The 15593-nt window shown below is 31.6% G+C and overlaps 2 protein-coding genes across 3 annotated transcripts in view; one reads left to right on the plus strand and one right to left on the minus strand.

Moving 5' to 3' along the window:
- LOC140046272 (fibroblast growth factor receptor-like 1) overlaps nt 1–12179 on the plus strand; it is a 55044-nt gene extending 42865 nt beyond the window's left edge. For both annotated transcript variants that reach the window (XM_072090851.1, XM_072090850.1), the window contains exons 4-7: nt 6827–6883; nt 7146–7433; nt 7853–8212; nt 8946–12179. In XM_072090851.1, the coding sequence (XP_071946952.1) occupies nt 6827–6883; nt 7146–7433; nt 7853–8212; nt 8946–9394 (1154 nt within the window). In that variant the 3' untranslated portion in view covers nt 9395–12179. The remainder of the gene's footprint in view (nt 1–6826; nt 6884–7145; nt 7434–7852; nt 8213–8945) is intronic.
- Nucleotides 12180–12761: 582 nt separating this feature from the next.
- LOC140046685 (aqualysin-1-like) lies at nt 12762–15554 on the minus strand. The gene is made up of 8 exons (XM_072091391.1): nt 15444–15554; nt 15196–15318; nt 14892–15018; nt 14541–14656; nt 14189–14330; nt 13684–13868; nt 13331–13502; nt 12762–12892 (listed from the first exon to the last, which is right to left on the minus strand). The coding sequence occupies exons 1-8, from the start codon at nt 15552–15554 to the stop codon at nt 12762–12764; spliced, it is 1107 nt and encodes a 368-aa protein (XP_071947492.1).
- Nucleotides 15555–15593: the final 39 nt, after the last annotated feature.

The following is a 15593-nucleotide window of genomic DNA, read 5'->3' on the forward strand; positions in this document are numbered from 1 at the left end:
GATTACATCATTAAATTATCTTTTTTTTCTCTTTAAAATCAAATTTTGCTTAATTTTCAACTCTAAATTGTTTAATAAAGATTATTAATTAATATACTTGATAATTGCTATTTTATTACAGACAACAGTGATATTCATTTTATTTTTTTATAAAATAATTCATGGAATATTTGACTTTAAAACTAATCCCCTTTTACTGATCAGTAGTTATGGTGGTTTTTTTTTTCAAAATTATTGTGGAAAAGCCAATTGATAACTTTTTGGATAGTAATAAAAATATTTAATACATTTTAAAATTTAAGTACTGTACAATATGTGTATCGAACACAAAGCATAAAAGTTAAGAACATACTTTGGACCATTTACCATCAATATTTAAGAGCATAATCAGTCCTTTGTGGAGCACCGCAACTTATACCCTCAGAAACCACAAGAACATCTAGAAATTGAACTATTGACTTTCAGATACCCTTAAGATTGCATAATGGGCTCACATTATTACTAAGGGCCTATTCAGACCTACGGAGTTATGCTTTCATATTGTACGCGGCGTACAACTCCATAGGTCTGAACCAGGAAAAAATTAGTGGAAGCCACCTCGTACGACACTACTACTCTTTCGTTCGTTATGACAGCTCAAGGTATAGGCCTAAGATTAGTGGACGCCACTTACAATACGAAAGTCATGCATCAACAATTTTACTCCTGCATACCAGATGTTCTCACCCAAATCGGTGACAATTAGTTTGCAACGACAAATCTGAACACTTTGCTGTTACAATGCTATTATAATATAACATTGCTGGCGATACGAAAGCATAACTCCAATGGATTTGAACATACCCTTATATTGAATATGGACGAATATTTGTATTGTTGATTAAAAGATCATTTCCAAGATTATTTAGAAATGTATAGTATTACATCGTTTGGGAAGTTTATATATATATATGGTATATGAGGTAATTAAATATTTAAACATTTAGAATGTATTGTAATCAACCATTTCATTGCACCTACTCAATTAAAACATACCCCTTAAAAATCTAGGTGTACTAAAGTATTCAGAGCACCGACACTTAAGCACTTACATTATACAACTGCACTTTAAGAGTATATTCACGCAATTAACACTCAAACGCCTGCTAGTTTAAACCCATACTTGCACATTTAATACATTCATAAGTGTGCATGCCGCATTACTTAAGTTTAAACTAACCAATAGGTGGATTTAATGACTTTAGGAACCATCAACCGTCCAAATTGTTACAAGCATAAGCACGGATTTCCATGTCGTCAAACATGTACAAATTCACAAACTATGTCTGGTTAGATCTTTACTTTAGATATACGGCTTAATGTTACATTTACGTTGATCCGTGGGGTATGCTCTTAGATCTATACCTGATACAATAGTTGTGATTTTGAAATCCGATTACAGCGCACACAGGCATTTAGCCACAGAAAGTGATATAAGTCTACTTGTGTATGGTGCTTGAAAGGATCTTGGTTATGGCCTAGGATTAAACCTAATAGCCTATCAAGCTATTTGCTTGTACTTTAAAGATATTTAAAGCAGTCAGATTAAAAAAACATGTTATACATTAAATTCTTATGGGTCGGCTGCACTGTGAACTTCAGGAAGATTTCAATTACTGTTGTAAATCCCTCTTAAGCCTTTGAATGTTTTGAAAAGCTCCTTAAGGGTGAACCGCACATTTTTTATATTTATTTAAACATTTTAGACAAATGAAAATAGAAGTGTAAAAGATAGCTACACTTAATTAAGGCTGGTACACATGTGTCCTGCACACTACAGAGGATATACCAATAAATGTTCACATTGTTCTGATCTTTGTTACAGCATGTTGCAATACAAATACATTCATTTTTTTTATGAATAACTTAATCATTTGATGAACCACATTATTTATATACATTGTCTGTTTAGTCTTATACAATTAAAAGACTGGCCATAATTAATACTGTAAAAACAATTATTGCATAAATTTATTTAAATTTTAGTCATTTTTGTAAGAATCATTTGAATAAACCTAAAGTAATAACAGAAAATGCATAATTATGAATAAACGATTAATAAGAAAGAAACAAGAATAATGATGAATAATTTATTATTTATATTATAGATATAACACTTGTACTAATTAGGGCTAGTGTTGCCCGAAAGCTCTGCTTATTTTTCTGGCTGTTTTACTTCATCGTTTTGCTTTAGCTTTTCGCTTTTTTTTTGTATCCATTGAGATCCAGCCACTGATACCCACAGTATTGTCATTTTTTCAGTGCTTATTTTGTATCTCCATTGAGATCCAGCCACTGATACCCACAGCATTGTCATTTTTTCAGTGCTTATTTGGTATCTCCATTGAGATCCAGCCACTGATACCCACAGTATTGTCATTATTTTCAGTAATTTGCCTTTGGATTTATTATAGACATGAGAATAATACCATATTATGTTATACATTTCTATATACTATAATCGCTATAATGTGCTATTTTTCATCATAATGTGAACTAGATTCAACATTTTCTGCAATCTTTGTATTGTTCCCTTTTTTTGTAATAAAATGTCTTTATTAATGCATTTGTACTTTCCACATATCAAAACTGAAAACATTTTGCATAGTAATATGCACATTTGTTGTACTTTTGCCTCATATATCAAACCATTTCTTACAGATGTTTATCAAACAACATAGAAAATAAAGAAAATCAATCCATCTTTTCTTGAGGCATTAGTATTTTGTTTGTCAAACTGTCATTTTGAAACTGATCGTTGCCGTAATTTGATGAGACGGTCGGTGTGTATGAATGATATCTATTGGATACCAATAGTGCCCCCAGCTACTGGTTTTCGTTGTGCCCAGGTTCTTTCATTAACATCCCAGACAGGTTGATGACCTCCTCAAATTATAATATTTTATTCAATCTATTTCGTGCTTAGCTTGTCTGAAATTTTATTTTTAGTTGGAACATCCCTACCTGGCAATGGAATGGTCTGTCATATTTTATTTAATATCTTGCATATGAAATATTAAAGATTAAACATTATTTATTGGTCCATAAAAATATATTTGAAGGGATAAAAAAAGATAATAATTATTTTACAATTAAAAAAATTAATATATTTGTCATTTCATTGGAATTATATTTTACATTACATAATAATCAACAAAATTATATATTATTTTGTCAAACAATTATATTTTTCATTAAATTTGTTTTCTTAATAAAACTTTATATAACTTTAACATTATGTAATTGAAGAGTTTTCCCAAGATATGAAATTTAATGTTTAACAGCTGCGGTTTTATCATCACGTTATAGTAAAACAAAGCGCGGATTCTGTTAGTTCTAAACTAATTTTTCAATCTGTTCGCACATCTTAAACATGGGTTTATGGTTACCTGAGCCTCAAGGGGTACTAGTGTGTCGTATCAAGCGTAATTGAAATGTAAATATCTATCTTCTGATTGGTTGCCTCATCATCATTTGAAGTTATAGCGACTACGGTGGATAAAAATAGATTAAAGGTGCTCTGTCGGAGAATCTGAAAATTATGAATACAATTAAAACAAATATTTTAATTGTCTCATACAAAGGAATATTAAAAGTTATTAGCTTTAAATGAAATTTATATTCATATTTTTAAATTAGCTGCCAGCCATTTTAGAACACTTGTCTGGCAGGGATTTTATGTAAATTTATTTGATTGATTTAGTGACTTAATCAATTCTAATTTTCATTGTATTGCATCAAATATTACATTATTAACACAAGTTAAACACAGGGTGATCGAATTGGACTCGCACCCGAACCCTCAAAACGTGGAGGGCCTGTTTTGGAGAGATTTTTTTAGCTTAGTGAAACATGCCAAATAAGTTCTCCTATCGCAGCTACACCCGTCCTCCACCAACTTCATTGTAACAGCCCACATTGAAGCTTTAAGCTCTGTCTACACTATCAAACTAGTTTGACAAAAAAAGTGTGATGTGCCCAAATATGGTAGTGATATACTTAAATATGATAGTGATATGACATCGTCATGTCCATATATGGGCACATCACATTTTTTTGTCACAAAGTTTGATGGTGTAAACAGATTTTTATGCCCCAGGTGAGAGGCATAGGCTAACGTAACTAAACAAGTATACACTGTATCTTTAATACAGGTAGATCGTATTGGCCTCTGGTTCTCTTTTATCAATGCTTTTCACTGAGATGGAGATAAATTACGCTAGTGGTTGTGTTTGGAATGTGTTGTCTTATCACAAGACCTTGCTCATCATTTTATTTTGAATGATGTTGTTTATGTCTATGTTCATGCTAAATTACATTCTGTTTATATCAACTTTCTTACTAATCTTCTGTGAGAATATTGCGCACTTTGGAATTTAAAACAAACTTAAATCTACTTTCAAAATTAAATTAATTATTAAAGATATTTCATTAAATTTTAGTCAAATCACTAGTTTTGTTATTACCAATGAGATTAATATTAATAAATGAAAAAAAACCTGTTTTATTTGTCAAAATTAAACTTAATGATAAATCTAGATTTTGTTAGTCAGTTAGGTGAACATAACCTCAAGTTTACACTATTTATTTGACAAATTATGATAGTGATATGCTTAAATATGGTAGTGATATGACATCATCATGTCTATATTTGGGCACATCACACTTTTTTTTTGTCATATGATACTAGTTTGATAGTGTAGACAGAGCTTTACAACTCATTTTAGCATATCCTTGTACATTGTATTCACCTTAATAAAACAGTAAATAAACTAATTTCACAAATAAAAGCGTTTAATGAACACTTTTCAAATGCACTTATGAGCTTATTTAGGTACAATACATGTAACTTATTAGAGGAATGCAGGCTAATATTAAATACTTCAAGCCTTCAAGTTGTACTTACATTAATCCTTTCATATTCACATATTTTAAAGCCTACAAACGCCTTAGCTTTTATCTGTCTCGGACATTAAGTTTTTTTTATACTATACAACAATACAAAATGGACTAAGTTCGTAAGCTTAAATAATGAAGGTTTTCTTTTTATACAATTTTATCCTTTATCTCTCAGGATGTGCTTTTCGTATATTCATTCGATTTTAATCGTATAACCTTGACAAATCTTATTTCTTAATCCATGGTTTAAACCCCGTTAACTTCCATATATCACAAAGTAAAAGGTAACAGCAAATAGTAGTCATGGCATAGTGGCATTGTGGCTTAACTTATTATTGCAAGGTCTTTGGTTCAATTCCTGGCTTAGTCTTCTAGTTTAATACATAAATATAATAATATAGTAACTTTGGAATTAGTGGCACTATGACTTGGTGGTTGACATGCTTGTTTACCAATCCTAGGATTCCTGGTTCAAATCCTGTAACAATCCCAGGCTTTTGTGATGGCCAATACAGCACCACTACCTATAGTCCACTATAAATATTTTGGCACATATGGCGTTTCATACGTATAATACTTGAGCTTGTATTGTCAAACAAAACTCAAAACGTCGAATGATGGACTAACATTAAAAAAAGACAATAAATACAGACTTAGGGCAAGTCTACACTACCCACTGTAATAATCCTCATAATACTTAGTTTAAAGCATGGTTTCTAATAGTAGATATTTGGTTTCTCCAAAGACAGTAAATATAATACTTGAAAATGATGGATAGATAATTCAAAATAATTTTTATTTTAATCCACAAAATATAGTCATCTTGAGAAATTCTTTTTTTTAGCTTCATACAGGTGGAAAACATGAACATTATAAATGTTATATATGTCACTTGTCAGTCAAGGCCTTTCATATTTTTAATGAATAAATTATATTACTTGTGTTGCTCCAATTTTATCGACATTTTCGAAAAAAATAAATTAATTAATCAATAGTATAGCATAAGCAAGTGCATAATAATAGCTACACAAAAACTTATACATCTCTGCATTTGTGACCAAGATATGTTACAATGAACATTTATCATCAAAATTAATTGCTCTTTTGTCCCAACATTTTAGTAAATAATGTTGTGCATAATGTAGCCGGAGAGGATGATTAATGATGCAGTGGCATCAATTTATATCGCGATGAAAAACAATATTTACAGGCGCTAGAATTTAATTGATGACACTAAGAATTGTTCAAAGTAAAGACAAAAACTGTAATAAGGCTGAAATAGTTATGTAAATAAGAAAGACTAGAAATTTAAAAGTGAAATAAAATCATTCAAATTTGATTCATCTGCTTTATTATGCAATTTTCCTAAGTGTATACCAAATAAAACAGATATTCTAGGCCTAGTATATTCAACTCTTTCGATATATATATTTATTTATGAACCATATTTAATGAGGGTGATCCATCCAGCAATTGCTGATCATTTGGGACCCTCAGAACAGATACAATACACAAAAGTAAAGTTAAAGAAAAACAAAAAAGCCTAAATGAATGCATCGGAAAAACAAGATTTCTAAATATAAGTATTCGTTACTTATTCGTCTATCTTACAGACATTCTTCTGAGTTTACCTAAATATTTAGGTAGCCTATAAATTTAGCTTTCACAATGTTCACAAAGTTCAGTAGATGTGAACAAAATGAAATTATAGAGGGCAGCAGATAGATAAATGTAATTATCGCAATGTATGTTTTTTTTTGTGACAAGGTTGTTTACTTTGAATATTATAATTTATATAAATAATATATGAATAATCATGTTTTAAATTAATATTAATCAATTCTGTGTTTGTTTCTTTTATTTAATTTTAATTATATTATCTTTTCAGAATCAAAACCAAAGCCGGATACATCTGATCTAGATCCAAATGTGGATGCAATAGGAAGTATGTTGTGTTTTTTTTTAAATAATTTTAATATTTTTGTAATAAAGAAAAAATTTCCACTAGTACATTTACATTAAAAGTGTATTCGTATTCATCTATACCTATTTAATGGTAGATAAGAAAAACTTGACCCTACTAAAAACTTTAACAAAAACGTTTGAGTAGCCAGGTTACACTGTCAAACAAGTTTGACAAAAAAAGTGTGATTAAGTTAATGTGTAATATGATTTTATCATAATTTAATAAAATTGTTTCCTTTCAGCAATACCAAAATTTATAAAACTAACCAAGATGAGAAAAATACATAGGGTGAAGCCACAAGGAGGTACTGTGCATCTAAATTGCAAGGCAACGGGCCATCCAAGACCAGATATATACTGGAGAAAGGATGGTAAAAATTTCACAACTGACGATGCACGTAAGGTGAATAAGCGAGGACCATCTACTTTAAGTTTAACAAAGTTAAAGGCGGAGGACAGTGGCATGTACACGTGTGTAGTATATAACATCAATGGCCAAATTAACTTCACCTATACAGTTGAAGTAGTCGGTAAGTACAACATTATTTTAATAATATATACGGTATATTGTTCTACAGGCAAATTATAATGTATATGTAAATGGGGGAATAACCTGTGACTTCCAGCCTACTGGGCTGAATTGCGCACAGGTGTGGACGACGCATACCAAACTTTCTTATCCGCTAAGGGTCCCTTCGTGTCGATTGCTGCCCCCCAAACAGGTGTGGATGACGCATACCAAACTTTCTTCTCTACTAAGGGTCCCTTTCGTGTCGATTGCTGCCCCCAAACAACGCCCGTTTGTCTGTCCACAACGACGGGCTGCGTGTCAATGAATACAAATAAAATACTGCAAGCAGAAAGTTACACCAAAATGGTAAAGTAAAACCACAAGAAGCATTGTTACTACTGTATTATAATATTCGCTATAACATTGAATTTCTTTTAGACAAAAAAGAAATAGAAGTTCCACGTCTTATTGACGAGTTGCCTGTAAACACAACCGTACGGCAAGGTGAAACAACGTCGTTTCAATGCAGAGTACAAAGTGAAATAACACCCCACATTCAGTGGCTAAAACGCATTGAACCACACAACAGATTAAAAAACTCAAACACAACCATTGATATGGACGGTCAAAAGTTTATAGTCCTTCCACCGGGACAAATTGCCATACAGAAAGATGGCACATACTTGAATAAATTGACTATCTCAAATGCAAAAGTTGAGAACACTGGAATGTATGTTTGTCTTGGCGCCAACACAATGGGGTATAGCTTCAAAAGCGCCTTCTTAAAAGTTCTCCCAGGTAAGATGTCATTTTTATTTCAAAACCGAAAAATGTTATGTGATTACCATAGAGCCCAATTCATTCATTCAATCTTTTATTTCGGAACCTCTGGTCCATAGAAAGTAAAATTATGTATAAATTAACCAAAAAAAATAAACTGTACTGACTATTACTACTGATGATGAGCTCTTATCTCAGGATGGTATTCCACCTGGAGATTATCTTTGACTTTATATAAGATGTTGTCTATAATTAAGCCTACACATCAGGCCATATATTGATATTCTTAAAAATTCATAAAAAAAAGAAATTTTACATTCTGTAAATATGAGGCTGGAACTACAATTTTGTATTTTACATTCTGTGAGGCTGGCAGTACAATTTCTTAATTCTTAACCCATTATCGTAGCATACCTGAATGGGTCATAAGGTACCCTGAATATATTAAAGGCATGATACCATGGTAGTGATCTTAAGATAATGGGTTCAAATCCCGCCTAACTCAAGTATTCTTGAAATTGCCTATCATGGCCATCGAGGCTTGATGTTAATAGATATTTCTTTTAAATGTTAATACAATGATGGTTATAATAAGGTGATGGCTTACTCACTTAACTTGAGTATTTTTTCTTCAATTTGTTGAGTTGAATAGATTCTACTTTTGAATAATAATAACAGTTCACATCTTAAAAAAATGTATATCTATTTATAACTTTTGATTCAACGTTCTTATTTGTTTACTTTTTAACAGGAACTGGCAATATGAATCCAGCATTGACAGAAACACCTAGCATGATCGACAGTGAAGATGAATCGCTACGTAGTACTGTACAGTATATTATATTTATAGCAATTCCATCAGTCGTCGTCATAATATTCATAGGAATGTTGATCGCGTACTGTTCGGGTTGCCGAAGGTCAACGTCAAGGACGCCACCGCCTCAAGTACGTCAGCAACAGGTGTTAAATCCGCTCAATCGTGAAGAAACCATTGAGCATGCACCGCAGAATTTAAACAAACCTTATTATCCAACACCACCTCAATCTCACGAAAGTTACCCGGTCGGATTTGATAAAATTGTAAATCATTATCAGGACTTCCATCCGCCGACGACGTATTCCGATACGTTAAATAGTAACGGAAGTTTAGCAAGTAGTCGTATTTATCATTATCCACATATGAATGTACATCAGTGCTGAGATTATGGACAGACAGACAGACAGACATTCACATATTTTTGTATAGTTATACATGTATATAAGAGTAAAAGGTTGTATTCTATTGGTAGATCTAATGATATACCATGTATTATTGTATATTAAAACTATGGCGGTTTAATAAAATAATGGGATTATTGATTTGACTAAATATTTATGCCTAGGCCTGTTGAGAACATCACATCATATGGTATATTTAATATGTTTTTTTTATAATATTAAGTTCTTCATTCTTCAATATATAAAATTTACAGTCATCGTTAATATTTATCTCTATAAATACCCAAAAGATCGATAAACAAATAAAAGGATAAACTTAGCTCAAGGTAGCAAAAGTAAGTTTTATCCTATAGATCGTTAGCATATCCACAAAGTTGTATTGTCTCCCAAAAACATGAACAATAAAGATTAATAAAATCAGACTTTTAATAGGCCATTTTGCAGTTTTAATAAGTGTATTCACTTCTGTAGGGAAAACAAATTATTTCACTTATAAAAAGACAAAATAAACGGTTAATTCTAACCAAAAACTCATTGTCTGACAGACAATTTAAGAAGTTTTGCTTTACATGGTAAAGTACAGGTAAATAATTTTCCGATCCAGTTTTTGGATTATTAAAATGACATATAAAAAAAAAAGATTTTTTTTTCAAATTATTTTTCAGGGGGGACAATGAATCTAACCAACAACCCAGATTACTAAGCCTAAACAAGCCATGTCTTTTCTCCATATTATATTTTCAGTTCCCAATTCTGTACATATTTAATATACCATACTCAAATTTATGTATAAACAATGTATTATGTAGAAATACATACGGTACATATTTTATATGTGTGTGTGATTTTCTCATGGTCTAGGATAACTTTTATATAAGGGGTGTATAATAGGGCTGGATGTATAATAGCATTGTATTTATAGAGATCTATATTTGATCTCACCCCTGACAGGAATGGAGGGTGCTGCAAACACTAGCTAAATACCTGTTGGAAGTATTTATCAAATGTTGGCCAGTCATTATAATCTGTTCATGTTTATACTTTATTAAAACAAGTAAAACAACTAAAAGCTATGTACAATATTAGTAAAAAAAATGGGAATGGGAAGAAAGGTTGAAGGTCAAATTAACACGCAAACCTATAAATTGAAACTTTATTTGGCAAAATTCTATAACATTACATAACTCGGGGGTGAATCCAGAACGCGTGGAACCCAAGCCCCCTGGATCTCCGCTCCTGTCAGAACAGTACTGTACAATATTTGTTACATTATTTTAAAGATGATAATTTAAATGTCAATCAAACAGTTATATTGCAGAATATATTTACATTATCATTAAAAATGCATCCTAAAACATGAGATTTGGACATTTTCATAGTTATATTTATTTATATTATTTGTCCAAAATACAAATTGTTATCTATTAGACAAGCTAAAAGCAATCGGAAATCATTATTTTGGTGTTTAGAGTATAACTCTATTAATTGTGCTATCCTTTTTTTGTATTCGATCAGGTGTCTGAAGTTGATCATTGTAGTAAACCGCTATATTCAATATTTCAATGACAAAATTAAAATGTTTTGTTAATTTCTATTGTTGAATATCATCCTAATTGATGTAAAATTTACAAAAAGTAAACAAACAAATACAGTTTAGGTATTTGTTCACACACATGAAACTGAGCGACAATGCATTTCAATCTCTCGTTTGCATGCTCAGTGAGAATGTTGTAATTTACCTGCAAAAAATAAGTTGTTACATGTGTGAATCGGGTCTTAATTAAGGAAGAAAATCCTGTCCCATTTTTATATATAATTATATGTGGTTTATATAATTATGTAAATTTTTCTTATTTACACAACTCTTTATATTCTTTACCATTTTAATCTTCAAAATATAAATAATTTTAATAAGTTTTAATAATCAAAGTTATATTTGATAATTTATAAAGAAATTCTCTCTGTAATAAAAAAAATCTGTTTATTTTATATGAAGAAAATATTTATGTTAAGATGTGTTTTTTTTTTTTTGAATTATTAAATTCAGGGTTTATCATTTTATTCTGTATCATAATAATATTGTGTTAGTTCAAGCTTGGCGTTGAATGAACTTAAATTTAGTTTTTTTTATAAAAGCTGCAATTATGTATAAACACTTTAAATTTTTGTTTTAGTTAATTTCCTGGTGATATAGACTAATATATCATAATTCCATTATGAAGAGTTAGAGTAGATAATACATGTACTTTAGACAAAGAATTTTAATTGGGTGACTCATAGAATACATATATTTTATTTTATCAAAACCAACAGCAACGTATGGAATGGGGAAAATATGTTTTTTGGGGAGTGGGGAAGGGCAGTGAAGGGCTGAAACTTACATTTTGCAGGGCGCAACATCATTTAGGACATTTTACAATTTGTCAACAAAATGTAAAATGTCTCAAATGTATTGTAATAAAAAATAAAACTAAATTGGAGTGAATATACTTCAATGAAATGATTTCACATTGCAAGTGCATCTGGACGTTTCCCATTTTCTGTAAACTGTGTTTTTATTGAAATGGATAGAAGTAAAGTGTTTGTGACAAGCTTTTTATAAAAACTGTTTTTAGAACGGTCTGGATTTTGTGTTGCAAAATCGTAAGCCACCAGCAACGTTATATAGCATTAGTTTTTTGAGAGTTAACCTTTGTTTAAGGTTGTTAAAAATATAGCATGTGTTTATTGTTATCTTTAAAAATAAGACATTTTGTACAAAAGTAAACTTTGTTGTAATTCATTATTTATCTTTGTTGTGTTTAAAGCTCTGTCCACACTATCAAATTTTATGTGACAAAAAAAATGTGATGTGCCCATATATGGACATGATGATGTCATATCACTACCATATTTGGGGATCACTACCATATTTATGCACATCACACTTTTTTTGTCAAACTAGTTTGATAGTGTAGCCTCAGCTTAAGAAGAATAACCTCATCATATTATGTGTATCCTGCTTTTATTAGCACCTTGATGCACGCCAAAATCGTCGTAGTCGTGACCATCAATATCATTACCATCGTCAACAATATCATAACTTAAATCAATGTCATCAAATATATATTATCATCATATATCATTATATCCTACAAAACTTTGACAAACAATATATAGTGTACACACAGATAATGCATCATGGCGAATTCTTTATTATCATAGACATTACTACATAAACTACATTAATTTTTCAAATTACCGTATTTGCCTAAGTGCATGTGTATACGCCTATTTTATTCAATGAATTACAAGAGGTTATATTGATGATTATTCTTGCAGAACAGTATGTCATTCAATTTTATTATTTTTATCCGATGTAAAGTAAACGGTTTGGTGATCCTTTGACATCTGTAACTCTGTTGCTTGTTGCATCATTAATAAGTTTACGTTCTGAAGAAGTCTTGCTATAGCCTTTGCCAAGTAGTACAGCAGCAGCACCTGAAGAAACAAAGTTTGAAGTTGAAGACATTTACAGACGGAAAAAACAAATAATTCAAATTTTTGACACATTTATTTCAACATTACATGCCCGTATCCAGAGATGTCTGCTCACCCATTTTTTATAATAATGCTAGTTCATAATTGGACTAAACATTCGGTTCATAGAAGCTGGTTGCGGACTAGGTACATCATTCAAAATTTGGTTTTCATACTATTAATCAAAGGATAATATTCAGGCCGTTTCTGTGTGACTATTAAAAATAGGTTAACTATACTGGTATAAGACGCACATGTAATTTTGGTATCAAATGTGTCTATGAAAAAGTGCGATTTGTACACAAAAATATACACCAAGTATTCACAACAATTCCAAACCCTTCTTCCCTATGCATTGTAGCTAAGCAGTTTCATTGAGATAAAGTTAGCATAACGTACCCGAAACGTGTGGACAAGCCATGGAAGTACCACTGATCGTATTGGTGGCGGAATTGCTTTTGTGCCATGTGGAGGTAATACTAGAGCCTGGAGCAAAGATATTGACGCATGATCCATAGTTTGAATACGATGACCTAGCGTCATATTTAGTTGTAGCTCCTACAGTTATGGCCTGAAATATACAAAAAAAAATGTATCTGTATGTATTAGGATATAGGAACCGAATAGATTCAACCAGTAGTGTAGATATACAATTGTAAATTGTCACTTGTATTTGAATGTCTTTGGGGCACAAAATGTTGAGAACTGGACATAGTATGAAGTGCAAAAATGAATGAATCAACCATACTCACATAGGAGGATCTTGCTGGAGAATAATTACAGGCATTCCTGTTACTGTTTCCTGCTGCAACTGACACAACCACACCAGATTTTGAAAGCCGTTTGATAGCAGAATCGGTACTCGTAGATCGACCTCCACCAAGTGATAAAGATGCTACAGCAGGGTTTTTGTGATATTTAGCTACCCAGTCAATTCCTGAATAAAAATGACATTTTAGTAGACAGTCAGGGGGAAAATGGCAAAATTGTTCCTACTTTCTAGGATTTTTTCCAGATAATCTATATTGTTTTGACAACTCTTGTAACATGTGCTGATTTTGCCATTTTTCCTCCACTGTAGACACACTCAGTAAGCTGCTACTTTATCTTTTTCATGTTAATCCACCAGTCAGCTTTTCGATTTTTTTAAATTATACATTTGAAACAGATATGTGCCAAAATATTTATCTTTTACTAATATTAAGTCAAAACTCCGTCTAGAATCTATACTAACTCAGTACCTCACATTAAAATTACCTTCCACAACATCAGAGTTATATCCAGAGCCATTACAATCCAGTACACGAACACCATAAACTTGAGCTTTCTTGGCAACACCATACGTATCACTAGCCGTAGTACCTGCACAGTGCGTTCCATGCCCATTGCAATCTTTAGCCTAAAATCAAATTATATAGCCTATACTATTATAGTAATGTATCATTTGTGTAATTGAATAGTAATGAGTATACGAATAGGGGAGGAAAAAGCAATTCCAGTATGCTGAACATTTTCTGTTTATTTGTAGGTGTTATTTTTCTTACGCACACAAACCAAAATCAGAGATCTCAAAATGAGATCAGTTTGGTCTTTATGATTCCATACTTACAGTTCCAGATCTACCAAGGATAGCATCATATGCATAGTGTGCCCGTCCGCTGAAGTCTCTATGATCCTTGTTTATTCCAGTATCGATGACATAGATGTGGGATCCACTTCCATCTCCTAATGGATTGACAAAAGGCAACAGAATCATTCATTTGATTTACATTTGGTAGTACCCATCTGTCAGTTAACTCAGTTATTTAGCTTTAAAAACGTATTCACAGATCTGTTTCTATGTTTAAATTTATATAGTATTAAAATAGTATATAATATATATGGTAATACATTGTAATATAGTCGTTATAGTCAGTGTCAGTTAAACCAGTCTGTCAGTTATTAACTCAACAGTGAATACCTGAAGGATTATATCTTCCATCAAGAGAACTTGATCTTTGGTCAACTCGATCTAAGCCCCATGTGACAGCTTGTTTCCTAACAATACTGTCCTCTTCAATGTACTCCACCACATCAATTTCTCGAATCTAAGGGTGAATTGATATGGTGTAGTCAATAATTGTAGAAACATCAAACAATCACAAGATGGTGAAAATTAATAATAAATAACAATTTCTTTCTTACTAAGGCAATTAAAATTGGTGTAGAGAGTAATGTATACATTGATATAAATGCTTTAAATCACTTTTTTTTTTATACATTACCTTTTCCAGAAGTTTCTCACCAATGCCATCAAGTACAAATAGGTTCAGATTCTTGAACTTTTTTACAACATTTCCAGCCAGCGATTCTGTAGTGAACACAGCTCCATCAAAATCAGTACCTTCCTGTGGAGAAACAATGATTATTTTTAGACCCGGTGCATAATACCTCACCACTTAAATACTAAAACTTAATCCATATCTATACTATTCACTTTCAAATTATCTGTTGCAAATGAAAAGAAACAAACCTTTAGTCCAACAAAAAAGCGGCCTGGAATTCTATCATCACCGTGTGTTTCGAGCCGGGCTAGCCTAGCCCAAGCTGATGACGCAAGGATGAGAAGCAAGAAAACATGCATACTGACTGGTTGAGTCTTCACTGGTACAGTAGGTAACAA

This window comes from Antedon mediterranea, chromosome 4 (genome assembly GCF_964355755.1).
Source record: "Antedon mediterranea chromosome 4, ecAntMedi1.1, whole genome shotgun sequence".
NCBI classification, from domain to species: Eukaryota; Metazoa; Echinodermata; class Crinoidea; order Comatulida; family Antedonidae; genus Antedon; species Antedon mediterranea.

Excerpts from the sequence above, each read along its gene's own strand:
- LOC140046685 (XM_072091391.1), bottom strand. The coding sequence starts at position 15,554 with ATGCATGTTTTCTTGCTTCTCATCCTTGCGTCATCAGCTTGGGCTAGG. Across the intron at positions 15,319-15,443 it reads GCTTTTTTGTTGGACTAAAG|GAAGGTACTGATTTTGATGG; the intron begins GTTTGTTTCTTT and ends GTTTCTCCACAG. Across the intron at positions 14,331-14,540 it reads TCCTTGGTAGATCTGGAACT|GCTAAAGATTGCAATGGGCA; the intron begins GTAAGTATGGAA and ends ATTTGATTTTAG.